The sequence below is a fragment of the Micromys minutus genome (assembly GCF_963924665.1).
Source record: "Micromys minutus genome assembly, chromosome: 1".
Lineage (NCBI taxonomy): Eukaryota > Metazoa > Chordata > Mammalia > Rodentia > Muridae > Micromys > Micromys minutus.
In genome coordinates, this window is record NC_137969.1 from 156472701 (window position 1) to 156499708 (window position 27008).

Consider the following 27008-nt stretch of genomic DNA (forward strand, 5'->3'; position numbering starts at 1 on the left):
CCAGTGAGAGAGAGGCTTCCATGATTGATAACGGCTGTGGGGTTGCAAGGTTTGGAGTCCGTAAGGCAGTGAACATGGAGTGAAGTTTCGAGGACTTTAGTCTCAGTTTCTGAATCTTGTGACTTTGAGTACATTCCATAACCACTCCTGGGAGTCTGGTTGTTCTCCACGGCCTCATCCAAATTCTACACTGTAAAGTGATGTGGAGGAGTTGTGCTGGTTGGTGGACATGGCCATGGGAAGAAAGGAAAGGTTATGCCTGCATGGTGACAGGAGAGAGAAGGGAACGGCACAGAAAATTCCAGAGCTTGAACGCACATGAGGAGGTCGGAAAGGGTGGGTCTGGAGGGAAGAAAGGCTATTTCTGTCTGAACATACTGGGAAAGACACACACACACACACACACACACACACACACACACACACACACGAGCGCGCGCGCGCACAGAGAGAGAGACAGAGACAGATAGACAGAGAGAGGGGTGAGGGGGAGAGGGAGAGATTATAGTAGAAATAATGGAAAAGAAAATGGTTACCTGCATCTTGGGACAATTTAAAGAGTGCGAATTGGAAAATGGAAGAATGAATGTCACCAGCTCCTCTCTGTAACTCTGAGAGCCATGGACCTAGAACATGACCCTGATGGTTAGAAGAAATACTGATGTGAGTCAAGGTGGTGAAAGGAAATACCAAAAGCAATACAAGGAGCAGATTGCTCTCCACAGCCCTGGCTCAGCACACAGGCAGACTCGAAGGAAGTGTCCACAAGAAATCTGCCAGTGGAAGGTAGGAGTCTGCATCAGTTGCAGACCCTAGGCCTGGCAGAAACTAACCTATTTCCCTTCCAGATTGCCCTGACTGCCACTGTGAGTTTTCTACCTTTCTTCTCTCCCTTCAGGGGGCCACTGACAACCTTAAAAAAATTAGCCTTGCCATCTTGTGCCCAGTTGCCCACACTCCCTCTCCTGCTCCCTGGAGTTAAAAATTCTGTTGTACAGTTTACATGTCTCAGGTAAAAGAAGGCTGCCTTTGAAGAGTCGTTGCAGTAGGTTTGCATTTCACCCAGCCTTCCAGTCAGGAGTGAAGACTTAGGAGCTGACAGGAGTGTGTGTGTGAAAACTCCAATCCACCAGTCACTGCCAATGACCGTTCTCCTTGCTGCCTCAGGACGAGTGAGCAGGCTGTGGGTGACCAGTGTTGGATAGGATGCAGTAGTGTTAGTGACGGTGGCAACGGCATTGCTGTGGTGGCTTTGCCAGGCTGCCACAGATTTCCAAAGTCATTAGCTGGAACATCTGGAGGTGGGGATTTCCGATGGATGACCTAGTGCCTGTGGGGAATCTTGACCATTCTAGGCAACCATTCAACCATCACTGACAATGAGCTGGGTTCCCAGAGCCAGCATAGCAGGGGGGCTCCTGGAGTTAGGAGCATTTCATATCTAAGGCCTTCTGTTAAGGGACTAAATATTGGGAGGAAAAGGGGAATCACATGAATTGGGCCTTGTATCATGCCAAAACAGATGGGAATTCAAACTCATGAGAAATCTTAAGCCAAACTCCAAGGCTGCCAAAATGCAAGCACTTTGTTTGTTTTGCCTTCTAGGCTGTTCTGCAGGTATAATTCTTTAGGAGTTGACTACCCTGGGACTCAGGGACCAGTTTTCCTCCTTCCCCAAGTTTATGGCTTTCTCCCTCCTAAACCTGATCCCAAACCTCAGGCCCCGTACTTGCTCACATCAGTAATCCCAGTACTGGGGGAGGCAGAGGCAGGAGAATCCCGAGTTTAAGGCCAGCCTGGGCTACACTGTGAAATCCTATTTAAATTGTAACACTTACAACACCATCATATTAATTAGAGATTAAGTTCCACAAGTGTCTTCCCACTACTGTCCCCAGATCCTGGCAGGATGAGGTCTTGACTGTCTCTCTTCCCACATACTTTTCTATCCAGGATTTTTATCAAGCTTTGTCATTTCTTAGCCGGGTCTAGTTCAGTCTTGAAATTGGTTTTTATTTCGGTTCCTTCAGGCTCTAGGCCAAGTGACCCACAGAAGACTGATAAAGACTCACTGACCTAGGCACAGGAAGGGACAGGGAGGCGAAGATCATTTCTGGGTAGTTCTAAAATAAATCTTTTCCCGTTTGTCCCTGATCTTTGGACAACCTCCTGAGTCAACCTACTGTGTGTGGGAGCGGGGATGGCGAGGGGTCAGAAGAACTGTCTTTAGGCAGTTGTAGGGACTGGTTACATTACCTTCTGGGTCTATTTCCTTCTTTACCAATAAGTAAATAAAATGACAATGACAATTCATGCAAGTGCCTTTCAGTTGTGGGTGTCTGGGATGCTCAAACCTTGCTCGGTTGGCTTGGAAGCATTTTCCCCAGCCTTCTCCTGCCACTGGCAGCTTAGAGGTATGGCTTCTTTTAAAGCCATAGACTAATTCTGATGCAAGTGCAAACTAAGTAGTTGGACTTGGATCTGCTCCAGCTTTCCAGGAGACACGAAGCATAACGTGTAATCCTAAAATCTAGACATCACTCTCTCAGGGCAGAGCTGGGGACACACCGACTCATAGAGGAATGCCTGGGGAAAACACGTCTGGGGTTTTAACCATGTTACGTGGAGGGCATGCAGGCCGGGATTTCTAAATATGAAACTTCTGGGAAACGATAGATGGGGGCTGGGACTCAAAGTGGGAGGAGGCAGACAGCTGTAAACTAACTACTGAAGGCAAATATTGAGTTTAAGAGCAAACCGGAGACAAAGCACTGATGGTCTGAGACCAGAGAAACCAACAGGAGGCAATCTGGTCCCCTGTCCCAGCTGTTCCAGCCCCATAGCAGCTCCTGTAGTTTTCTTTGGCTCAGAGAAGCAGAGACCTCCCCTGAGCCCAGGCCCCCCTCTACCGCAGGGCAACTGGCTTCCATTACCCCTGACAGCTCCAGAGCGACAGTCTGGCCCCTGGCCCTGTCTGACTCTACATCGTTCCCTTTTATGGTGAAGCTAAAGAGAAAGAAAGAAGGGGGGAACCCACTTCTAGCTGGTTAGCAGGCTGTAGAGATTCAGGGTGCTGCTCCCCTCACCAGTGACCCTCTGATGTTTGGATGTCTATTGCAGCCAACTCTCTTCACCACAAACCCACGACCCCTCTTGGCGTGTCCCAGCCCTTCCTTTCCTACCCCCTCCTTCACATCCGGGGGGTGATTTCCCACTTGGCCAAGGTCCCACGTTGGTTTTTGATTATGAGAGAGTCCACTCTAATTCCGACGACGCCCACCTCCAGGAGTGGGGTGGAGACAGGGAGCCTGAGAGTGGCACTGATCAAGTAAGTTGTCATGGTCCGCCTGATTGGTAGGATGTGGTTTCAGAAAGACTAACACATGTGAGCGCACCAGCATCCTCAGTCCTGTCCCCATTCTGCATCACCTTCCACTCCATCCCCACCCCAGCGAGCCTGGGAGGGGACCGGGAGGGCAGGACCCAAAGGAAGCACCTGGCTGGGTCGGACAGGGAAGCGAAGGGTAGGCAGCGTGCAGGAAAGTAGGTCGGAGCCTAGAGGTCAAGCCTACACCCTCACCCAAACCCAGTCCTGGGCTCCAGGGAGGCTGTCACCACAGCTTCACCAGCTAACTGCGGATCCCGGCGCGCCAGCTGCGGTCAGCTGTGGCCAGAGGCGGAAACCCAGCCCCCGCCCGAGTCCTGCCTCGTCCCCGCGGCTGGACCGCCCTTCGAGGCTCCGCCCAAGACCCGCTCTCTGTGCGCGCGCCGCCGGAGCAGGCGAGTCGGCAGGGTAGAGAAGCCGGAAGTGCTGCGTTGTTCCCCAGCTAGCACTACGAAGTTCCGGCTCAGGTTGCCTACCTCGAGTTTGTGCCGCTGTAGCGTCGGAGTCGGGTGAAGCTAGTCAGGTGAGAGGCTCGCAGGCGCCGTTTCACAGGCGAGCCGGGCAGAGGCTGGATCGTGGTGGCGAGGATCTGACCTGGTGAGAGAGCAAGCAGTGTGCGAGCCGAGGCTCAGTCCTTCCCCTTGTCCACAGGATGATCACGGACGTGCAGCTCGCCATCTTCGCCAACATGCTGGGCGTGTCGCTTTTCTTGCTTGTGGTCCTCTATCACTACGTGGCAGTAAACAACCCCAAGAAGCAGGAATGAAAGTGGCGCTTTCTCCGCCCCAGGTAACGGTCGGGGCAGTAGCGCACAGACTCTGGACAGCTGAGTGGTGAGGCTGATCCAGGGCCTGCAGACTTGGGAACTTCAAGTCACAAAGTGTCGAGCCAAGCTTGATAGTCCATAATCGATCCCTTTCGTTTGTGTACAGTGCCTTGAAATTTTCTGCTTCGGTTCTCCTAAACGTCTATTTGAGGGTGTGTTTTCGGAGCCTTCTTTATTCCCCATTTTGAGAGCTTCCCGGTAGATAGAGGCCCAAGCTATAGGGTATGGTTACACGGAGGCGCTGACACCAGTACAAATGCAGTAACTGCCAAGTGTGGAGGGCCCTTAACAGCCCCACCTTCTCACGGAACCTGAGGCGCTATTTAGGTAGATTTGGGGGAGGGACACGGTGGTGAAAGACTTATTTCCATGTTCTGAATCCAAGTACTTTGTTTTATGGGTTAACTACAAATAGAAAGCATAGAGAAAAAGGGAAGGAGCAGAGTCCGGTAACCAAGTGTGCTTCAATAATATAAAGGGAAATGGGTTAGATGGGTGCTGACTCCTTAAGGACCTCCCCCAGCCCGGAAAGGAAGCTGCAGCATTTTCCTTACTTCGGGTCTTTCCCCTTTTTTCTAGGGTTCCAGGACATAGTCTGAGGCAAGATGGAGGGTGTGAGGGGCCTTCACACTTCACTTCATCTCTCCTACCCATCACAGCATACAAAGCAACTACACCTGGATTTTTCAAACAACTTTTATTTCCTCAAAGTCTTCCTTGACCCTATGGAACAAGAAGCTGCCATTGAATAGGGCCCAGTATAGGGGCTGCTTTCTTTTCTACTCCCTCCCCAATACAAAAATATAGATATATATATATATACTTTGTGGTCCCAAAATCTTGTGCTGTGGAGGGAGGGAAGGGGGTGGCAGGTCCCTGTTTTGTTCTGTCTCAAAGTGATGTTCTGCAAGGCCTCAGACAGCTGAGTCCCAGAGTGTGGACGATATTCCAAGGAGCTATGTTGTCACATGGCACCAGCAGCTGGAAGACGGAACTAACCTATCATTTCACTGTGTTCCCTCACCTTAGGGCTATATCCTGGACACGAAGGTAAAGGCATTATCAGACCCTGGGAGAAATAGTGAGTGGTGGAGATTTAGGGACAAAACAAACCTCACATTGGTTCAAGAGCCCCCTGCTGTAACAAATCCGGGATGGGGAGTCAGATAGAGAACGGGAAATAGGAGAAAAGGCTGGGGCAGAGCGGGGCCGTGGGGGGCCGGCCTGAGGCAGCCTGCAACAGAGAAGAGACAGGAAATCAGGGTTGTGGAAACAGCCCCCCCCCCCCTTTCTGGTCTGTTAGCCAGGGGCTGGGAGGTGAAATGGGAGTGTGAGGCTGGGTGGAGAGGCAAATTTATTCTTGCCTTTTCCTAGTCAGCCAGCTAGTGCCTGAAGAGACTGCTTAGAAGGTATATCCTTTGAAGTGAAGACTGAGGCCATGGTACAATAAAAATCAGGGACTAGATTCTTAATGAAAGTGCATTTAGTCTTTGGGATCAGTAAGAAAGGGAAATTATCCTGAATGCTGAAATGGGGGTGAAGGAATAGTAGAAATGAGGGACGGAATGAAGGACTGGACTCCGGTGCTCACCCTGGTGTAGCAGAGTGGGGTCCCGGCTCCAGCTCACTGCTCTCTCCGGTCTGTGGGATGGGGGATGTGGGGCTTGAAGAGCCTCTCATCCCTCTGCGAGTCGGCGGTGAGCTCCGGCCCAGCCTGGGCCTAGCCTGTGTGGACAGGGGCAGACTAAGAGGTTGGGTTCTTCACCAGGCTTTTCTGCTTTTAGAGTTTCCGTGCTTAGAATCTAGTACAGAAGTCAGCAGAGGTGCTAGGACCCTGCATTCCTGGGCACTGCTCCTAACTGAGATGATGAGACAGGGCAGCAGCTACAGAAGTCCAGGTTCAATTTATGATGGCATACCAGGTCTCACTTATCTAAGGGCAGCAAAGACCCAGCATTTCACTTCCATGGGTACCCCATGGCTAATGTGGTTGGGTAGAGAAGCACTATGAAGAAAAATGGTAGTGGACTGGCAGATATCCCTCAGCTTTCTCAGCCTCCGCCCCTGCCAGAGCAGCTTAAGCTTTATCCATCCAGTCAGCTTCTGCCTCTAGCTAGCTATTGTCAAGGGAAGCTTGTCTGAGTTGGAGGTGATAGTAGGGTTGTTACTAGGAGCAGTAACCAGATGTGTTACCTGGGGAATCCGGGACCCCTCCTGGCGGAAACTCTCCTCTGGCAGGTCTGGTCAGAAAGAGAGGAGAAGCTAAGGACAGGTAGGAAAGCCAAAGCTAGCAGGCTGTGGTTGGGGTGCATCTGGCAGGGACAGTGGAGTCTGAAGCAAGCAAGAACCTGGCTGATTAGGACTGAGAAGGTTAACAAATAGATACCACCGCGACTCTGACTGGCTGGTTATAAAAGGCTGTAAAGCAGCGATGAGCACCCCCACCACATCCCAACCCCCAGTGCTCAGAATAGTGTCTTGCTGGGTTCTGCTAATGCTAATAAGGACATGGAAAGACCCCAAAAATTTTACCTGCAAACGAGTCCTAATGCAGGGGATCCGAGCACCAGCCCCTAGTAGGCTTTTCCCAATCACCATGACAGCCTCTGGCTTGTCCCCTGAAGACGAGAATGGGCAGCTGCTCCCTAGAGAACAGAGGGAACTGATCATCAGGGCAGAACTAGAAGAGAAGGTGACTTCTTTTACATTGGTTTCTTGGCCTTCTTTTGTTCCCTTTATGATGCTGGTTAAGCCTAGGATTTCATGCTAAGCCCATGCTCAGTGCTCAACCTCTGAGCTATTCCAGCGGCTCTTCACTCTTAGCATCACTGAAACATTAGCAGTACAGTCTTCTATTGTTGGTGATTTTGTGCATGCGGGATGTTTAGTACCATCCCTACCCTATATTGTGTGCTGTTTACTCCTAGGTCCTTCACCACTGTAATAACCAAATCCTGTCTTGTTTCCTGATAGCAAAATCTTGTGAGGAGTTCTAATCTGATCCAAGGAGTGAAGCTGAAACTTTTGGTGAAAATCAAACCCTCAGGCTTAGCTCAATCTGTAACCCTTAGAGCTCACACCTATCATGTTTAGGAGTAAAGTCTAGCTGGGCATAGTGGCATGCCTTTAATCCCAGCAGTCCAGAGACAGAAGCAGGCAGATCTCTTTGAGTTCAAAGATAATGAGTTCCAGTACATCCTGGGCTACATAGACCTTGTCTCAAAAAGAGAAAGAACACAAAATATCCCAAGTCCACTCGGTACAACTGATTAAAAATGGATAGGTTGGTACAATATATATTGGATTCAATTGTAGAAAATCCTGCCAGGAATGGTAGTGCATGCCATTAATTCCAGCACTCAGGCAGAGGCAAGTAAGTGGGTTTGAGACTAGTCTGATTTACAAAGAGAAGTCCTGTTTCAAAAAACAGAAAAAGAAAATCAGCCCCAACTGGGTCTGGCTTTGGGTTTGGAGTATAGGATGCCATTTGTAGTCCTAACAGCTGAAAACCCTGTGATTCTATCCACCATTCCTAGCTCTTGGAGTTAGAGAACTTTGCATGTAGAAAAAGTCCTCGGGTCCTGAGCTGTAAAAGTGAGGACTACAGAATCTGGAGCAGTGCCTGTAGAGAGTGAGCATTTGATATATGTTAACTGTTACTTTATTTCACAAGTTTATTCCATTGAATCCCAGCCTCCTCTGCAAAGGCACACGTTAGGAGTATGAGGCACCAGGACAACAGCATCTGGTCTGAAGCAGCCTGAATGTATATATGGCAGGTCAAGAAAGAAGTCCAGGCTAAGTAGCAGTATGGCTGAAGAGTCTTCTTGAAGCTGAGGTAGTATCCTGTCTACGCCCTGGGTGGTGGGGAGGGGAAGAAGCTGGGCAACTCGGGATTCAGGCGCAGTGGGTACGGACCTGATAAGCTGAGTGAATTGGGCAGGAGACAGGAACCCATGTTCCGTGAGGAGGTTGGGCCAGCACTAGCCAGAGTTGGGGATGGGGCCAGGCTGCTTGTGGTAGGGCGATGGTTCAGTGGCTGCTGCTGCCGCCGCCTTCTGTCTGGGCATCGGGGCTCTGAGGGAAAGGACACAAGTAGGGAAGCAATTAAAAACAAGATAAGCTCTCAATAAATGAGCTGCCCACTCCATGAGACATCCAAGATTCCAGTCATCTGAACCTGGCTTCTAAAACATGGCTTTGCAGGGCTTTTTTCTTAACTCTAACTGTTCCTCTTCTCACTGATGTTGCTGCCACTTAAGGACCTGTGTTCCTAGCCATCTGGCCTTGGTCTTCTCTTAAATCTTTAAATCTCTAAGGCCCTTTTCTCCCAAAATGTCTTCTGTCAGAGATTTCTACCGGTTAAGTAACTGATTACCAAACCAAATCTGTCTTCTCTGAAGTCTGTTCCTTGTCCCTGTCTACTAGAAAGTTGCTTCATTTTTCCATTCCTCCCTTGTACTTGTTTAATCATATCCTAATGGTTCTTCAGTTGCAGTGGACTCTAGATATACATCTTTTCACTCTCACTTTCCTTTCTCCCTCAGCTCTATCTAAAAAGAAAAATCATCCTTTACATAGGTGCCACCAAGTTGTTATCCTAAAATAGAACCTTGGTTTAATTTTTTTTAAAAAAAGATCATGGGTAAGGGAGAAACAATTTATTTGCAGACAGATTCTCACCTTGTAACCCAGACTTTCTTCTCTATAGAACCTAGGCTAGACTTAAACTCTTGGTCTTCTGCCAAACATTCCTCCAAAATGCTTAGATTAAATGTATTAATACATGTGGCTGAAGGTCATTTTTTTTTGGATTTATTTATTTTTATATGAGTACACTGTCACTGTCTTCAGAGACCAGAAGAGGACATTAGATCTCATTACAGATGGTTGTGAGCCACCATGTGGTTGCTGAGAATTGAACTCAGGACCTCTGGAACAGCAGTCAGTGCTCTTAACCACTGAGTCATCTCTCCAGCCCAAGTTCTGGAGGTCTTTTAGTCTACTTGAACTCTTTCAAAGTAGCCCATCCAGAGTCCTGCCTGCTGTGTGTCCAGGCCACCTGTCATTGAGACGCTGACTTGATCACTCATACCTCAGCCACTGCTGCTGAGTTCTGTTGGTCCTTTGAAGTTTCAGTTTTTCTTTTTTAGCGAATGTTTTGATTATCTTCCATGTTCTGTCTCAAATGACAGCTCTCTGTAAATGTTGCCTTGGCTATTTTTAGGCAGAATTAATCCTTGGAGCCTTTTTATTTTTCTTTTTACATGGCTAGTAGTTGTTATAGGTCAGTCACCTCTTAAAGTTTAAGGGCATACTTAACTTTTAGGGGTAGTACTCTGATGTATCCTTTGGCTGAAACTTGACTTCGAGTTCTCAGAGGTAGGATTCGAGACAGACAGATGGTGGATGGGTGGGTGGGATAGGGAAATTGCAGGTTCAGCAGCTTTAGCAGGTGCCAGATACTTTTGGATCATCATAGAACCAAATAAAATGGTGATGTCAATATTCTAGATGTCCTCTAATGTGTTAGGTATGAAAAGCCTAACTTTAGAAGCTAGTGTAAGTAACATCATCTTGTCTGTACTGGATTGTAGTAGGCAGTGCCAGGCATGTACGTAACAGGACATGCCTGTAATCCCAGCAAGCAGAAGTTGTAGCGGGTGGATCATAAGTTCTAAGCCAGCTTGTGCTTAATGAGTCCTTGTTTCAAAGAGTATTTCTGAAGTCTCTAAGTTGAAGTTACCTAAAATGGGTCTCTAAATGAATGAATGCTCTTAGGATGGAAGCCTGTCTGGCTGTGACTACACACTGGATACCAATTAGAGTCTAAGGTGGAGAGCAAAGAGCACAAAACCAGAGCTTAGGGGGAGTGGGAGTCAGCTGAAATGCTGATGTGACATCAGAAGTCAGAGAGACTTGTGGCCACACGGACCTGAGTCATGAGCCACTGTTTGGTGGCCTCAAATGTATAGACCTGGTGATTCTAATTATAATGTGGATACAGAAGCATATATCGTGGGGCTGAATGTAAACCTTTAATCCCAGCCTGATCTATGCAGCAAGTAACAGAATCATCAGGGTTCTATAGTGAGTCTTTGCCACAAAAATAAAAGCAATTTCCTCAGCACAGAAGACAGAAATAATAGGGTTTGCAGCTGATCAGGCAAGCTGAAATGCAGATGGGCTGACCTTCTTCACCTTGCCCTGAGGAAGGAATTTGGCAATTTGGATATGCTACAGCAGGCCTGTGCTCCCAGCACTGTGAAGGCAGAAACGGAGAAGGAATCCATGCCAGTTGTCAACAGAGTGAGGTTTGAGTCCAACTTGGGCTACATGAGCTGCTCTCATACACACAAAATAAGTGATTAAAGCTTCTGATGAAGCAAACCAGAGGGAAAAAAAGTCAGTACAGAATGAAGAATAGATCCTGGGAAAGAGAACAAGGCTAAATCAGGAATCTTATTCCTATTCAGACTGGTCTAAGGAACTTAAGATTAAAGATAGTATATTTCAATCAATTCCTGAAAGGCTGCTTTAAAACCTGGGCCTTTTTATCAGTGAACACACGGTTGGCTCACTTTTGTATTGTGACTTTGCTTCCTGCTAATACAGGCTTTACTCCATTCCTGCTGACCAGATAAAAGGGGCCACAACAGCTCACTGCTGAGTGCAGGGTAATATCATCAGCTTTGCTTCCAAAGACAGTAAAATGGTATTTCACTGGAACAAGCTGGGACTGGCAAGATAGAACCGGAGCCATGCTCTGTAAGGTGAGCCAGGCTACCCTGTCCTGGAATGTGTTAGGATGTACGTTCTGAGCCTTAGACTCTAAAGCCTCAGAGTTGGCAGCACAAATCTATTGTTTTATACCGAGACTCTACATCTCTCTAAAATGTCTTTGGGACACCTTTCCCTGTAGATCTTATTGAATCCTTGAATGCTCAAACAGCTGTCTTATAACCTTATAAGGATTAGACCATATAACCCTACAGGAATTAGAAAGATTAGATAAGTGTTAACTTGATTCCTAACCAAACTTTACATCAACATATAAGTGTTTGCTGAAAACTTAGGTGCTAGGCACAGTGCTAGGGCCTAGTGTTGGGGGCACTGCCCAGCACTGTCTGCAGTTGAAAGAATCGAAGTGGCAGTGTGATCAAGAGAGCAAGGCCTATGACTCCCTCCAGGGGACCTCGCTAATGGGTGGGTACTGCCTACTCTACCAAAAGATGCCTGTTAATGGAGCCTAGGCATAGACCAGAAAAGTTGTAGTGACAATTCAGTTCAAGTGACAGAGCTGGGGGTTGGATGAGAGGGTCTTGGTGATAGGAAGACAAAGACTCTACCTTCATACTTAAATGCCTCATCTTTCACACCAGTGTCTGGACGGATAGGCTGAAGGGCCAAGATGAGGATCATGCAAATGAGATCTCCAGAATGCAAAACTGAAGGAAGCTACTGCATGATCATGGAGTTGTGTGTGCTGGGTGCCTTATTTGCCTATGCATAATGTACAGGAGAGCCTGCCTTGTCACCCTCTTCCCCAGCCCCCATCTGTTCACCTCTGCTTCTTCAGTGCCGTGCAGAAATCACTTGTGTATTATTCTCCAATGACCTCTTCCCCTGTAGCCACAACACAGCCAAGCTACTGCCATTGTTTCTGAGACAGTAGATTGGAACTGCTACAGATCCAGGAAGGTAGGTAGAGCATGTTTTGTAGCTGGGGAGACAGGTAGACTCTGCCCTAGGATAGGTCCTGGAAATTAGGACTGAGAACTTTTTGGCCTCCTCTGCTAGGGGCTTTCTTGTTTGCCTGAAGTTGAAGATTCATTGACCTTTTACAGGTGCCATCTCTCAGCTTGAGAAGGTGCCTTTCAGACCAGTTCCCTGGCTGCTGGCTGAGCTAGCAGATCTTTTCTGGGAAAACTCCCTGGAACCTCCAATCCCATGTTTGTTCAAGTTAATAAAACCAATAAAACGTATAGTTAAATATAATATAAACAGTAATCGAATTTTCTTTATGGAGAGTGGGTGGGTAGTTAGGTCTCACGTAGTCCAAGCTGGCCTCAAACTCACTGTCTAGCCAAGGGATGGCCTTGTCTTTATCTCCCAAGCGCTGGGATTCCATCCCTGCACCACCACACCTGACATAAGAATCTCATAAATAAATGAGGTCACAATAACAGTTACCACAATTCAAATTGGGGGTTGGGAAGTATAGCACATTTCAAGTTAACATTTCTGAGATCATGTTTTTTCCTAGCTTTGAAAACAACAGGCCAGCTAGGATAGGTGAGCAAAAATACACCATGCTTGACAAACTGAGCTCAATTTTTAAGACCAACATGATAGAAAGAGAAAACGCCCATCAGTTCTCTCCCCTCCATACGGGAGCCAACGCATGTGTCTTTATGCACAGATATACATACAGTCACAAAATACATAAATATAAATAGTTATACTATATCGTTTGCTGTGGTTGAGGCCAAAGAGCCAGAGGTATGTTAACAAATGTTACAAAGAACATGGTAGGACAAATGTTACAAAGAACACTCAACAGTAAGTTTTCTCAATAGTTGACTAAAGATTCGATGTCCAGATGTTGGGTTTGCATTGCAGCCCTACCCAAAATCAGCACCAGTCTTCCTTGGGGTTCTGGGTCTTCAAGGAATTGTGCCAGTAAATGCCCAAAGAACTCTTAGATGCCTAAGACCTCATGTGGTCTTATGTTGACAAAACTTTCATCCTGGGGCTGGAGAGATGGCTCAGGGTTAAGAGAACTGGCTGCTCCTTCAAAGGTCATGAGTTCAATTCCCAGCAACCACATGGTGGCTGTAATTGGGTCTGATGCCCTCTTCTGGTGTGTCAATGACAGTGTGGTCATATACTTAATATAAATAAATCTTTAAAAAAAAAAACAAAAACTTTTCATCCTGACCCCTTGATTTTAAAGCCAGTTTCCTGCCACATACAAGTCTTTAGACAAGTCTTGGGGGCATCAGCTCTCTAACCAGCTGTTCCAAGTCACCTATCATTTCTATATAGTGACCTAGATCTCTGACCCCCCGCTTGCCCTGTCTATGATTCTGATCTCCATAGATGTCAAGGCCTCTATGCCTGTTTAAAATGGCTTTTCCTTTTGTTTTTTCAGCTGTCTTAATGTCACCATAATTTCCCTCTTACACAAGCTTTGGAGCCTCTTGGTTCATCTGTCTTTCACCATTATTGGGCCCTGCTGCTTCTGTTATTAATTCTTAGATTTCTTTGCAGAATCTGGTACAGGTTAGCTCATGAGTCAATGACTGCAAGCTCGTCTCCCTGTCCAGATGTGCAGTGCAGTTCCCTTTGCTTCCATTTTTCTTAGAAGCAACCATAGTTGCTACCATATGGCACATTTAATTCAGCATCCTTGTTTTCAAAACACTTGCCACATGTCTTCACCAAACTTTGTGGGTGAAGGCTGTAGCCCTTTGTATGCCAGCTACGTGTGCAGGTTTTGTCGTCTGCCCAGCTGTGTTTTTGAACATGCTGTCATTCTCATTTTTGGAAGGTTGTTTTGTCAAGCTACATACTGTTTGTTCTTCAAGGTTGTTTCTCAACTGACCATTCTTTGTCTAATTACTTATGACTTACCACAGCTCTCCAAACGGCCTACATGTTTATAATGGCCATACTTTTTATGTTGTATTTGTTATTTTGTTTCCTCTGTTAGGTTTCAAGTCAGTCAACCAAGAATTACTTAGTACTCAGGCTGCATATTTTCAACTAGTTGTCTGAGGAAGTAACATAGAATATATAGCCTTTACCTCATGGATTTCAGTGCAAAATTCTGCATCAGGAAGTGGAGCTGGAGGATGTCAATTAAATACTAAAACCTGCCTACAGCTGGGAATCGCAGCTTGCCTATAATCCAGCATTTGGGAAGCAAAAGAATCCTGAACTCAGAGCCAATCTAGCTATAGAACAAAACCCTGCCTCAATATGTGTGTGTGTGTGTGTGTGTGTGTGTGTGTGTGTGTATGTATGTATGTATGTATGTATGTATAAATAAATCTGCCTTGAATCTTCCAGGAATGACATATAGAAAATGCTCTTTGTGGTCAAAGATGGAGGACTTACAATGCTGATAAAGAAATCACAAGCTATGATCTAGGAAACACCAACAAAATCAAACCCAAAAACCCCACCATCAACAATAAACCTTTATCTAGATAATAACATGGGAGATTAGGTATACCGGAGCTTAAAAGACAAGCTGGGGTAACGGTGCCTTAAGAATAACCCACTCTTCACCAGTTTCACCCCTGTGAGATTAGGTAGCCAAGATTGACCTTCAATGTGTTATTCTCCTGCCTCAGCCTACCAAACTAGGGTTATAGGTGTGTGCCATCACACCTAGTTGGATAAACCATTCATAAAACAGTTTTTTAAAATTTCCTCATCAGAGAAATGGGACTGTCATCCATCCTACACAACCTGGTCAGATAAGTGAAGCTATCTGTGATATTCTCTTATCATTATTAAAAGCATTATTATTACTAATTTAATATTTTTAAAGCACAGTGGATATAATTATTTATTTCTAAGTCGGACAGAATCTCCGAGGGGGTTTGAAATATAAACAGAACCAGTTTTCATATTAGAAATGGGAACATCCTAATTAATAGAAGCTGGGTTTCCTCTGCAGCTTCTCTATCTAGCAGTCAGATTTGCAGACTGTAAAGCCAGTGAATAGCAGGGCCATTCCAAAAGCCATGTTGCAAACTGATAACAGAAAAATGCTCACAAAAATGTGTACAGCTGGACAACAAAGCTCCAGGCTCCATGTCTTGACAAGATTCCTATGGCCCAGAACACATCAACAGCACTGATTTGTGGTATGTATTTCTAGAGTAATACTAAAGTCTCTTTCCCACCACAGTCCAGGCTCCTGTCAGCTTTCTTCACCCTGACCCCCTTCTCTCCTCCCCTTCAAGCCCACATTCTGGCCATAGAGTTCTGGCCCAGACTCAAGGGCACTTGCTAGTTGAGCAACTGTGCACGGCTGGGAGGGGAGGCCGCTGGCTTCTAAGCCTCCAGTAGGAGCGGCTTCAGTCCTGCTGTCCTGTGGAATCTATATCACCACTGTGAAGCCAGGAAGTTACAGCCCACAGAGGTGGTGGGCAGAGCTCTTCACTCTACAGTGCTACCATTTCCATTCTAAAGACATTCCCTCCTTACTGCCCAAGAAGACACAGTTGCATTGTCCTTGATGGAAGTTCCATGTCTGCGTTTGGCACTGCTTTAGCTAGTGTTTAGTCCTTGGAAATGTCCCTGGCTCCTAGCATGTGCTGAAGTTAATAATCCCCGGGACTTCTTTCTATGGCTGGCCACACATAGTACTGCTCTCAAGTTATGCCGCGGGAACAACAAGGTCGCAGGAGAGGCTGCAGTCTTCTGCTACAGACCAGTTTATTGATTCGCCCCTTGTATGTCTTCAAGCTCTTTCCCCCCAGCAATGCCCCAAACAACCAAACACCTGCTGCAGGGGCTCCCAGACTGGCTTACCTCTGACAGGGCCCAGCACCCGATGGCTGACCTTTTGGGTGCTAGAGCCCAGGCCTGGCAGCCCCGCAGGCCGACCGCCATGAAAAGGAAAGCTGGGAGAGTTCTTCATCTGTGGGGAATTTTGTTGGCTACTGCCGCTACCACCGGTACTTGTGCTGGTGCTAAAACTTCGAGCCCGGCTCAAGGTATTTTCAGAGCAGGAAACGGGCAATCCACTGCAAAAGGTAGATGCTCATTAACCCTGGGTCTAGGAAAGTTTCCTCGGGATATGACAATTACAATTTCCTTCTGGGGTAAAAGGGAATAGGAACCCTTTCCCAGGAACCAGGGAAGGGATGTATGCCCATGGATGAGGATCTAACTTGGGCATACCAGCTAATCTTGGAAGGGTCATCTAAGTAGCTTGACTTCACAAAGGTCTCCCTTATTCTGTTGCTGCTGGCTCAAGAACCCTCTTCATTTAGTCATTTACAGCCCTTGGAACCTGAGACCTGCCACATCCTTGCCACAAAGATTGTGGATCTAGGAGTCCCTTGGCCTGGTTTTTGCTCCTTTAGATGTAGATCTAGGTAGAAGGGAAGTGGATCCCATTCTCAGAAGCTGAGGTCACCTTACCAGTTTCCATGTACCCAGGAAACATTCCCCATGCAGCCTAACCCCACAAGCTCACTGCTAACTGGTCAACTTCCCTGCACTCTTACTTGTTACTTTTGGGAGGGGTTCGAGATCCTCGCTTCTTGCTCACGCCCACATTCACAGCATTGGTCAGACCTCTGCTGTTGCGCACATGCTTCAGCATCCAGGCGCGCAGGTTAGTGAGGCTGCTGTGCTCTGACAGCACGATTCGGGGCCATGGGTTACACTCAGCCATATCCAGAGCTGCGATGGCCATGGCTCGCCCCACCTGTGGGGGTTCAGTTTTTGGTTCAGTGTCTCTATCTAATCCTGCAGCTGTTTGGGGGTGTTGAACAGCACAGTAGGAGAGAAGAGGCTAGACCTAACAGTGGATACTCTGAATTTTGTGCCCTGGTTCTTTATCTCAAGTAGACTTACAGCTTGCTGTTTGGGGCAGGGGCTGGTGTCCATGGAACCATGAATTTCCCTGGAGAGTTTGTGTTGTTTATAGCCTACAGTTCTACCTCTTATGTGCCTGGAAAAAGACACATTAAGACTACAATAATGTGCTGTGTTTGAATCTAGGAGTGAGAAACCCTTGAGGGAGATCAGCTCAGACCACATATTTACCTAGATGTGCCAGGGTAAAGTCTGTGATTGGGGTCAGAAATTATGCCTGTGTTCTCGCCTATTACGTTGACAGCTAACCCTGTAGAGGATCTTAGAGCTGGCTATCAATTCTTCCTAGATCGGGCTTTCCCCTTTCCCACTTACTCTATGGATTCATACCTGCTCAAATAGTTCCACAGTGTATCTGGAAGGAAACGCCGGAGGGGGAGGGGGGCTGGCGCGCCCGTTGTCATGGCAGGCAGCAGGGATGCTGTTGACTGAGCGTCCAGTGTTGTAGTTGCATTCAAGTGTGTAGCTAAGACACAGAGATCTTTATCAGTGTCTTGCCTGAACAGGTGGTACAACAGGACAGTGAGGGACACTGTAGATAGCCTAAGATGGTAATTACTTTGAAGCAAGTAAAGACCAAGAGAAAATGCTAATAATTCCCAAGTAACAACTGACCATGTGCCCAGGAAGTTCTCCAAAAATAAGACTCCCAGATTAATGCCAACCTTGATAACTGAGGCTCTCTTTTGACAAGACTCGGGTAGTTCCAGCCCCTCAAACACCCTGGAATAAGTATTTTTTTTTCCTTTAAAGTTATTTTCTCAACTATGCCAGTTTCCTCCCAACCTGTGGATTATCCCTGAGGCTTTGTAGATTGCAACGCGGCCGCTTCCCTCCTTGGACTGGCCATCCCTACGGTCCCGGGCATACATGTTCTTCTCTGAGAAATTGCAGCCCTGGAAGTCAAAGTGGGCTGAATTCAAGGAGATGAGCTTTGGATATAGCATGTTTTCCACCTGTGAGGGGGAAGAAAGGCAACTCAGAAGATGACAGAGAAAGAAGGGACAAAGGCAAGGAAAATAAGGCAGACAATCATGTGACCGCCACACATGCCATCAACCATCAGCAGTAAGCAAGGTTTCTTTAAGCCTCACTGCTGAACATTACTTCTTTTAAGCTTTTAGATGTCCCCTCCAAATCTTCCTTCTTCTCTAGTCTTCAAAGCTCGATGGGAGACTGGAATGCTGGAGCTTGCTCTTTACTCAGACACCATGACACAAGGGCTAAGATACACGGCCTAGTGCCATCTCTCCATCCTTTGAAGCTCCCCTGGAAGGCTCCCTCCCGCCTTGTTGGTAACTGACCCTTGTCCTAACCTGCAGTACTTACTGCCACACAGTATTAGAGTCCTACCTGGGTGCTCTCATCACTGAAGCTGTTTCCATACATGAAGCAGCCCCTTTTGGAAGCATGTCCATGCAAGTCTACATAGTAAGCCACACCACTCTCTTTTGGGGGGATGGTGTCAGGGGCTGGCTCCTCAAGTTCAGGAATTGGTTGTGGCATAATCCACACTGGCTCAGTCTTCTCTTCTGATGGCTCTGTCTCAGTCCAAGTCTCAGGGTTTTCCCCATCAGGTGACTGCCCGAGGTGAGCTTCATTGTGGAGATTGTTGGCTTTCTCGAGGTCAGAAAGAGGAGCTTCAGGAGGAAGGTGAAGACTGGGCTGCTGGTTTGAGGGACTCTTGGAGTTGAGACGCGAGTGCACGTGATGGTAAAGTAGCACAGCTTTAGCGCCGTAGATGGCTGGGTGCAGGACGGCATCGGGCTTCAAGTACTGACGGTTCAGGTTCACTCCACGGGAGTCTGTGCTGTAGGAAGACAGGACTCAACAGGCCACCAAAGGACACACTAGGGTAGGTGACAAGGACACTGGAAGACTTGTAAAGTGAAAAGCCTAAGTCATGCTGGGAAAGGACAGAAGCCTCCCTTCATTTGCGTCATGCCACTGTCGAAGTCCAAGGACAGCCCCCTTCAACCTGCTAGTCTTCTCCTGCCTTTGCTCCCACTCAGGATGTGTTTGCATGAACTACATCCCCTCTCAGCTCACTGGAAGATTAGAGGGGCTTGCCCTGGTTAGGGTACAGGAGGACTAGAAGTCCAAACCAGTCAGGAGGCTGGCTGACCTTCACAGCAAAGTGAGACACGAGACTGGGGTAAAGGCAGAAAGGCTGTTTCGGCTACTTACCGGTAGTGGCCCCGAACCACACCATCAGGGTTTAACATGGGAATCAACTTAAAAACAAAGAGTCGACGGAGAGTTTGTGCCCGGGGGTCATCAGGTCGAAGGATGAAGTCCAGAAAGCCATTGAAGACAAAGCTAGATGGAGTCTCTCCAGGGTGTACCCTACTGCTTAAGAAGAATATCTGTGGTGGAGAAGGAAGCAGACAGGAGGTCAGTGGTGCTATACTTCTACCCTGACAAATATGTGGGCAGGGGTGGGAGGTAGAAAGAGCCTTAAGGCTTCTAGCTGGCTGTTTATCAGAGGTACAGGATTATAATCCTCTGCCCTGGGCTATAAACTAAGCTGGGTCCAGACTGTGTAGAGATAGCAGCTTTAAGCTATGCACAGGGGCTGGAAATAGGAGAAGGTTAGAGTCCTGTTTTACTTATGTGTATTTCTGTATCTGTATGTGGGTACCTGTGGAGGCCACAAGAAGTCATCCTAATCCCCTGGAGCAGGAGTTACAGGCAACTGCACAGTGTGGGTGCCGGGAACCAAACAAGGATCCTTTGTAACAGTACCAAGTATTCTCAGAGCAGCCATTTCTTCCACCCAAGAACACAGCTTTAGTGTTCTTCCCACTTACTCTTTTGCCTGTGAAACGGAACGGTCGGGGAGTGCCAAGATCAGGAAACAGCTGCTCTAGACGGGGCTCTCGATCATCTCGAAGCCCGTGGCAGGAAGTGATTGTTAGTAGATCTACCCGAAGTCCATCCAGAGAATAGCAGAGAAGCTCTCGGTGGTAATAAATGCTATCCAGAGGACTACAGGGATGAAATCAATAGTCAGATGTCCCTAAAGTCCTAGCAAGAGGCACGCAGCATACCAGCTCAGGACTTATGTTAGCTGGTCCCTCACCATAACTTTTGGGGCCTCACAGTTCCTTGAGCTGGTAAGGCTAAGGATATATGTGGCCTTGCACTGCTAGATGTGGGATATAGGACTCAAGTTTTTAGCATATGTGTGTGTATTCTTACATGAGCACACATACATGTGCACATGCCATAACACATGTGGAGGTCAGAGAACAGCTTGTAGAAGTTGGTTCTTTCCTCCTGTTGGTTCTGGGGACAGATTCATATCATCAGGTTTGGCAGCAAACTCCCCCCTTTATGCACTGAGCCCTTTTGCTGTTGCCCCTCCACCCCTATTATTTAAGGGTGAATTTTTTTTTGTTTGCTCTCCTAGTTCATCAGAACAGATTAATTTTTGTACAGAGAGTTGCCCTCAGTAGAGGAAAACCAAGAAGACATGCTGAGCAGCTACAGTACTGGCTAACTTCAGAATAGCTCAAGAGAACTGGAGAAGAAGCATGCATTGGACAGGTGGGAGAAGGGCATGTAGGTGCTGAGATGCTGATTATGGTGGCAAAGGGATACATTTCTCAAAACGCTACATTCTACACATGGAAAAGACTGATGGCCTCTGGCTGAGAGCTCTTAGGACAAATGCCGGAAGAGGTGCTACAAAACCCACAGTACAGCAGGCATAAGAATGGTGTTAGCACCTGCTATGGGCAGAATAATTCTCTGGAAAGCGCTGGTCTAGCTGACTTAGCAAGTCCTGGCAGTCACTGTAGGAGAAGGGGTAACAGAAGGCGAAGAAGGTGGTGGCTCCGCGGCCCTCTACGAAACGGTGAACAAAGGACAGCACAAACTGTGTCTCTGTCATCTGGGGAGCAGAGGAGGAAGAGGGAGGAAATGTCATCTGTCAGCACTGGGTTCCTCCTGTGGGGGACACGGGAACTGAACTCATGCCCCTCTCACCTTTACCAACTCCCTCCCTCTGATACTTTGCATATGAGAACCAGCTTCCTCAGGCTTGCTGAAGCAGGGCTTTATACTTGGACCCCAGCTAGGGGTGGAAGAAAGAAGATACTAAAACGTCGGGGTTGCACCTGCCCGGTACTCTCTCTCAGGGACTGATTCCTCTACCAACACCCAGTTTTTCCTCCTAATGACGAACTTACCTCAAAGGTGGGCCGTTCTCTAATACGCTCCCAGCGTGGCCGGGAAGGCAATGTGCGCACAAAGGGGGCCATGCCCTGAGAATATAGTTTGCTTTGCTTGTTCATGTTCATAATGTTGATCTTGATAAGCTTTCCTGGAGTTCCTCCCCGGACACTGAAGTAGAACCATGACCTGAGAGAACCAAGAGAAGATAGCTGTTAGATGTGGGAGGGCAGAGAGGATGTGGGGGAAAGCGGAATCAAGTCCAAACAGCAGAGGGCTATTTGGCAAGGAGGAAAGGGAGGAGGGGTTGGAAGAGATACTGAATTCAAAGGACCGACTGACTACAGTATATGTCCAGGCACTTGGACATGCCCACCCACTCTCTAAGTCCTCATACCTGTTCCCATTCTCATATTCTGTTTCAGCACAGTCTGGCCGTGTCCATACGTTGAACTCGTAGTCGGGGGAAGAAGCAGAGCCATTAGTGGGGGCTGTTGCCCCCCCTCCTACAGCTTCCCCATCACTAGGCACAGTCTCCACCTTTTCCACATGGGCTAGGTTCCCTGAATCAAAGCGAGAACTGAACAGCAATCCCCCACAGCGCAGCTCCATGGTGGGGCTGGGAAAGCATCCTCTTGCCCCACACAGGCCCTGAGAGCTGGGGAAAAAATGAAAGTTGGGATAGGGAGGAGGGGCAGAAAATGAAACAATGTTTTTGGTATCTCTGAATAAATGAGAAATGTTTTTATTACTCTATGAAGCAAAACACTCTATTTCTTAGTAAACATGGAAGTAGTCTTTTAGCAAGATCATGAGAAAGCGGGGCTTAGTCCCCAGCACATAATAGGAAACAAAAAAAAAAAAAAAAAAAAAAAGAGAAAGCACAACTTTGTCCCTGGACACCCACGGAGTATAAGTGACCTAAAAACACCCTATTTTACTACATCTCCACTATTCCCAAATCGAATGCTCAATGGCTTCCTTAGCTGAGTTGGAAAACGCTAGAGGACTGCCACTTACTGCATGAGGGGCGGGCCATATTAAATTTCCTAGATCGGCTTTGTACTAGGCAGCTCAGAGTAGGAAGAACCAAGTTTCAATGTGTAAATGGTAGCTTCCTTTCTTTACCTCTTTGTCTTCACCAGCACTGACTAGAATTACACGATTGTTTCTGAGACCTTGATTGCTTCTGTTACCACCCCCTTCCTCTAAAACGCCTATAAGGAAAACGTAGCCTATGGCCGGCCAAAGCCACTTGCTCACCTGCCCTGAACCTCAGTTCCAATTAGGGTCTGTTTCCATCCTCCCTCCCGGTAGACACCAGCCCGTGCAAAAGCTACCCTCGAAGGTGTGGGTAACGGGCGTCCTAAGCACCCCTAGGAAGGCTGGGCCAGTAGAGTCCCGCTTGGAAGCAGCAGGAAGCTCCTCGATTCGCGAGGACCCTCGCACTGCCTGGCTGGTCCAGGGCAGGGTGGGGTTTGGAGGCGTGGGAGGGGTCGAGACAGCGACACTGGAGGACGGGGAGGCTGGTCCTAAGGGTCAGAGGTGAGGCCACAGGAGCGGAGGCAGTCGACCAGAGGCGGGGTCGGCCGGCCGCAGCAGGCCGGGGGGCGGGGCGGCATTCGACGGGGGCTCCGGCGGAGCGGGCTGAGAAGGGGGCGGGGCCTGCCGGCGGGGCCGCGGTCCACGCAGAGCCCCTCACCTCTCTCCGGGCCGCTGCTCCCGCTCCCTCTCCCGCTAGCGAGGCGGCAGCTCGGGCCCCGGCACCCGGGCCCTCCACCCGGGACCCACACAAAACCAGAGAGCCGCGGTGCCGGGACCCCACTCTGCCAGGAAACAAGAAGTCTCTTGCCTATTGGCCGCAGCTGCAGCTGGCTACCCGCCCAGTAAAGCGCACTGCCATTGGTCGCCACGCAGTGTTCCGTGCACGTTGGCAGGTACCTGTGAGGGGGCCGTTTGGGGGCTTCCGCGGGCCACCGCCTTGTGCGGCTCAGAAGGCGTCTTCTCTGTGGGCGGTTAACGGCCCGCCTCCCCGAGGCGGGAAAGACAAAGCAAGGAGCGGGAAACAGGAAGAGACTTACCTGCGAATAAGAAAAAAAAATTCCATGTGAAGCCGCTCTTTGCTTATGGTGCTCCTCTCTCTACGTTGTAACAAAAACGTGGACAAGTGATCATGAACCTGATGGTGTACAAAACGAAGTGGAGGATGCGGGCATCGATCCCGCTACCTCTCGCATGCTAAGCGAGCGCTCTACCATTTGAGCTAATCCCCCAGCTGCAGAACCATACCTTCCTGTAACCTTTACAAGGTTTCCCAAGAGGAAGGTTTCTAATGTTCAGAGTATAAAGTACAGGTGGAACTCTGTCAACAAGGTTTTGAAACTGAGCCATGTCATAAACACATAAGAAATAAGGACTTTTCTTGAAGTACTTGTCACTATCTTTACCCCTGATGCGCGGACAAGGCGCATTGTACTCCGACTACTTAGCCGCCTACGTGTTTTACCCAAGGTCAGCAGTAGCAAGGCACATACAGCGCCTATCCTCAAATAAGCGTTTCCCGCACACGGAGCAATTGAACTTGGGTATGTAGCTAAAAAAAAAAAAAAAAATCCACGAAGTCCTTCGAGCCGGAATCGAACCAGCGACCTAAGGATTGCCATGTAGCACCAACTACAGTCCTCCGCTCTACCAACTGAGCTATCGAAGGCCCCGCTGCTCCGGACTGCTGCGGTTTCCCCTCTAATGCTTACCAAAACGTTTTTTCCTAACTCGTGCTTCTTCACAAGCTAAAGGAGCCGGGGCCGGAAGAAAAGGCGGGCTTGCGGGCTCGCACCCTGCAGCAGACGCTCGCCGAGAGCCGGGCCGAGGATAAAGCTGGGGTGGAGTTCCTCCACTATTAGTTTCGGTGTTTGAAACTACGATTCGTGCTTGCGGCTTCTGCTCCAGGTTTCCTTTGGCTTTCGGCGCGATGAAAGTATGAGGCATGTTGTTCTGATGATGCGAACGGCATTCGCTCCGTTAACTGGAGTGCCGGGGTCCATTCACCGAGGTCCGGGCCAGAAGGGAAAACGGAGCCGCGGGAGCGAGCGACCCCTATGCTCGGGACGCTGGGATGCAGCGGGGCCCGGACTCCCGGTGCCCTCCGGCTGGGTGCAGTCCCCAGGCCAGCCGGATCCTGTAGTGCCCTGCGATTTTCAAACCACCTCACATTTATGGTCGAGGTCTGGGAAAGGTTTCCGCCCCACCTGGGCTCCACTTCCAACCAAGTGTCTTCTCTGGGGTGATGGGTTGACCCTTATCTGGCTCACGTATTTGTTGCTCTTCCTCGCAGGGCCAGCCCACTATTGGCTCACAGAAAGCTAACCCCCCTTTTTTAAAAACAAAGGAACAAACTCAGCACCCAGGTCCTCTGTGGAGCCTACCCTGACTGACGAGTGTGTGGGTCCAGGAACCCCGCCTCCAATCGCAGTTCTGAAACACCCAGCCAGGTAAAGAGGTGATTTGAAATCTTGATTTCATTCTGATGGGGGGAAATGTGGCCACAGTGCCCGAAACTCATCTGCAGATAGCTCTCAGGGCATGCCCTTAGCATTTTAAGCAATTCATAGTTCTCTTTCTCTCTCCATCTCCTTCCTTTTCCCTTCCTTCCATTACAACCCCCAACCCCGCTATCTGCCCCCCCCTTTTATGAAGCCTTTAAAATTTGGTGTTCATATAACATACTTATTTCTTTGTTCTCAAATCCAAGTATTCCCAAAGTGGTCTTCCACCTAAGAACTAACCAGACCTTAGGTCAGAAAACGTCAAAGCGAGCGATTCAATGACCTTTTAGTACAATCACAATGCTGAACAAATGTCACCTCTCTAGATTAGAGGGTTTTTTTGTTTGTTTTTAATGTTCAGGCTGGAGCCTAGGACCTATCTTGCCTCCAACTCGAAGAGATTCACCTGTTTCTACATCCAGAATGCTGAGATCAAATCACCAGCACATCCGATGAAACTTCTTTTGAGTCACCACAAGAACATTCATTGTCTTTGAAGGTTCCCTTCATTCACTGGCAACTACGGGCTAACTGGCTTCCAGCCTCTTCTTTTCTTTTCGGCATGGGATTGTAACATTACATATTGAAATTTTTAGGAATGGCCAAGCTACTTCCACAGCACCAACATTTTAAAACCTTTTTATTAGCACATGTGAATCGTAAATAATGGGCTTTATTAACATTTTTATAGTCTATTTTGATCACATGCATTTTTTGTTAACATTCCTGATGATCTCTTCCCACGCAGTCCCTGCCCTCCTCCTTTTGCCTTTCTTCTTTTTGTGTGTTAAAGCACGGGTTTGGGGCTGGATGAAACCTTTTTAGCCTCCCACTAAGTGTTTGTGGATTTCCGTTTCTCCACAGCCTTGCCAACATTTACTCTGCAGATTATAACCAGTACTTTAATAAATTGAACTCGGTTATTCAGTAGTACTTCCTTCAGAGACCTTTTGAAATTATTGGTTAAATAATTCACCTTCTTATGGGGGGTTATATTTAAATTTTTAGTATAAACATGTTACAATTATTATCATTCTGGTTTTATCGTTGTTTTGAGACAAAGCGTTATGTATCAGTCTGCTCCTGACCCAAGCACTAGGGACCACAGAACCGTGACAACACCTTTACCTCTTTGTGTCTGTGTTTGTGACAGGATCTCACTATTTAGACCTGGCTAGACTGGACCTCCATATGTAAACCAGCCTGACCTTTAAGTTTTGGAGGTCTTCGATCTGCCTGCCTGTGCTGATGTTAAAGGTATGAGCCACCAAGCCCAGAGTGCACATTCTTAGGACTCTTTGCCCATATTTCTGCTTACTCATCCACCGAGACAGTTTTTAAGGAATGTGCTCATTTGGTCAAAAAGTATGAGTTTTCTCACACCTTTTGATAAAAGTTTCTAATTTATTTCTCATAATATACAGATTCTATCTTAGCAATTCATTGATTTAAGTATTAATGAGTCCTTCAGAGCCATTGAGATGGCTCAGCAGCAAAGGCACTTGTGGCCAAGCCTGACAGGCCTGAGTCTGATTCCGTGGGCCCACTAGACCTGCAGGAGAGAACCAACTCCTTCAAGCTGTCCCCTGGCCTCTACAAGAACACACATGCACACTCATACACACACATAACACTAAATAAATATAAAGAGAAAAATCATCATTTTTATTAATGATGGGTGTCTCAGGATTTTACTGCTGTGAACAGATACCATGACCAAAGCAACTTGTAAGGACAGCATTTAACTGGGGCTGGCTTACAGGTTCAGAGGTTCAGTCCATAATCATCAAAGCAGGAACATGACAGCATCCAGGCAGGCATGGTGTAGGAGGAGCTGAAAGTTCTACATCTTCCTCTATAGGCTGGTAGCAGAATACTCACTTCTAGGCAGCTAGGGTGAGGGTCTTAAAGCCCACACCACAGTGACACACCTACTCCAACAAGGCCACACCTTCTAATAGTGCCACCCCCTGGGCTGAGAATATACAACCATCACAATCCACTCCCTGGCCTCCAAAATGGGCAAAATAAGTTGCGTCTTATTTTACATTTTTTAGTCCATTGGTGAAATGAATCTTTTTTGCAAGCTTGCTGTTTGCTTACAGAGTTACTTATGAGTTATGTCTCTCACACATAATTTTGTGTTCAGTGAGTTTTTTTTTTTATTTAGAGTAGATTTTAACATGAAAGATATATCCATTGCATGTTTGCTGCAAATATTTTTCTCCAGGTCTCCCCCCTGCCCCTCCTCTCTCGGTAGTGGTGCTGTGTGATATAAACACATTTTAAAATCCTGTGCACAAACATTAATCACCCAATTCTCTGGGATCTTTCTTTGTTGCTTTGATAGTTAGCATATTGTTATGTAAATGAACATGCAAATAAAAATTAAATATTCACATATCTTCTTTTCAATTTTGTTCTATTTGAGTTTAATTTATTTGGAATATGA

The 27008-nt window shown here is 47.6% G+C and overlaps 2 protein-coding genes across 4 annotated transcripts; one reads left to right on the plus strand and one right to left on the minus strand.

Moving 5' to 3' along the window:
* Positions 1–4037: 4037 nt before the first annotated feature.
* Positions 4038–5033, plus strand: OST4 (oligosaccharyltransferase complex subunit 4, non-catalytic; the record flags this gene model as incomplete). Its single annotated transcript, XM_080914581.1, has 2 exons — positions 4038–4174; positions 4791–5033. One exon carries the CDS (start codon positions 4038–4040, stop codon positions 4149–4151), a length of 114 nt encoding a protein of 37 aa, XP_080770707.1. The 3' UTR covers positions 4152–4174; positions 4791–5033.
* Positions 5034–5329: 296 nt separating this feature from the next.
* Positions 5330–22406, minus strand: AGBL5 (AGBL carboxypeptidase 5). Of its 3 annotated transcripts, XR_013974973.1 has the most exons (16): positions 22275–22406; positions 21409–21669; positions 21029–21200; positions 20567–20730; positions 19646–19823; positions 19023–19201; positions 18189–18645; positions 17622–17791; positions 17166–17301; positions 16463–16665; positions 15762–15976; positions 8130–8288; positions 6744–6856; positions 6405–6451; positions 5803–5936; positions 5330–5445 (listed from the first exon to the last, which is right to left on the minus strand). XR_013974973.1 is itself a non-coding variant. In XM_080914561.1 (15 exons), exons 2-15 carry the CDS (start codon positions 21621–21623, stop codon positions 5888–5890), a joined length of 2457 nt encoding a protein of 818 aa, XP_080770687.1. In that variant the 5' UTR covers positions 21624–21669; positions 22275–22406; the 3' UTR covers positions 5765–5887. The 3 variants fall into 3 exon arrangements, 1 of the variants encoding a protein (XP_080770687.1); XR_013974974.1 differs by lacking the exon at positions 22275–22406 and having other exon boundaries at positions 21409–21749; XM_080914561.1 differs by lacking the exon at positions 5330–5445 and having other exon boundaries at positions 5765–5936.
* Positions 22407–27008: the final 4602 nt, after the last annotated feature.

Excerpts from the sequence above, each read along its gene's own strand:
- AGBL5 (XM_080914561.1), bottom strand. The coding sequence starts at position 21,623 with ATGGAGCTGCGCTGTGGGGGATTGCTGTTCAGTTCTCGCTTTGATTCA. Across the intron at positions 20,731-21,028 it reads GAGAACGGCCCACCTTTGAG|ATGACAGAGACACAGTTTGT; the intron begins GTAAGTTCGTCA and ends TCTGCTCCCCAG. Across the intron at positions 18,646-19,022 it reads GTGGTTCGGGGCCACTACCG|CACAGACTCCCGTGGAGTGA; the intron begins GTAAGTAGCCGA and ends GTCTTCCTACAG.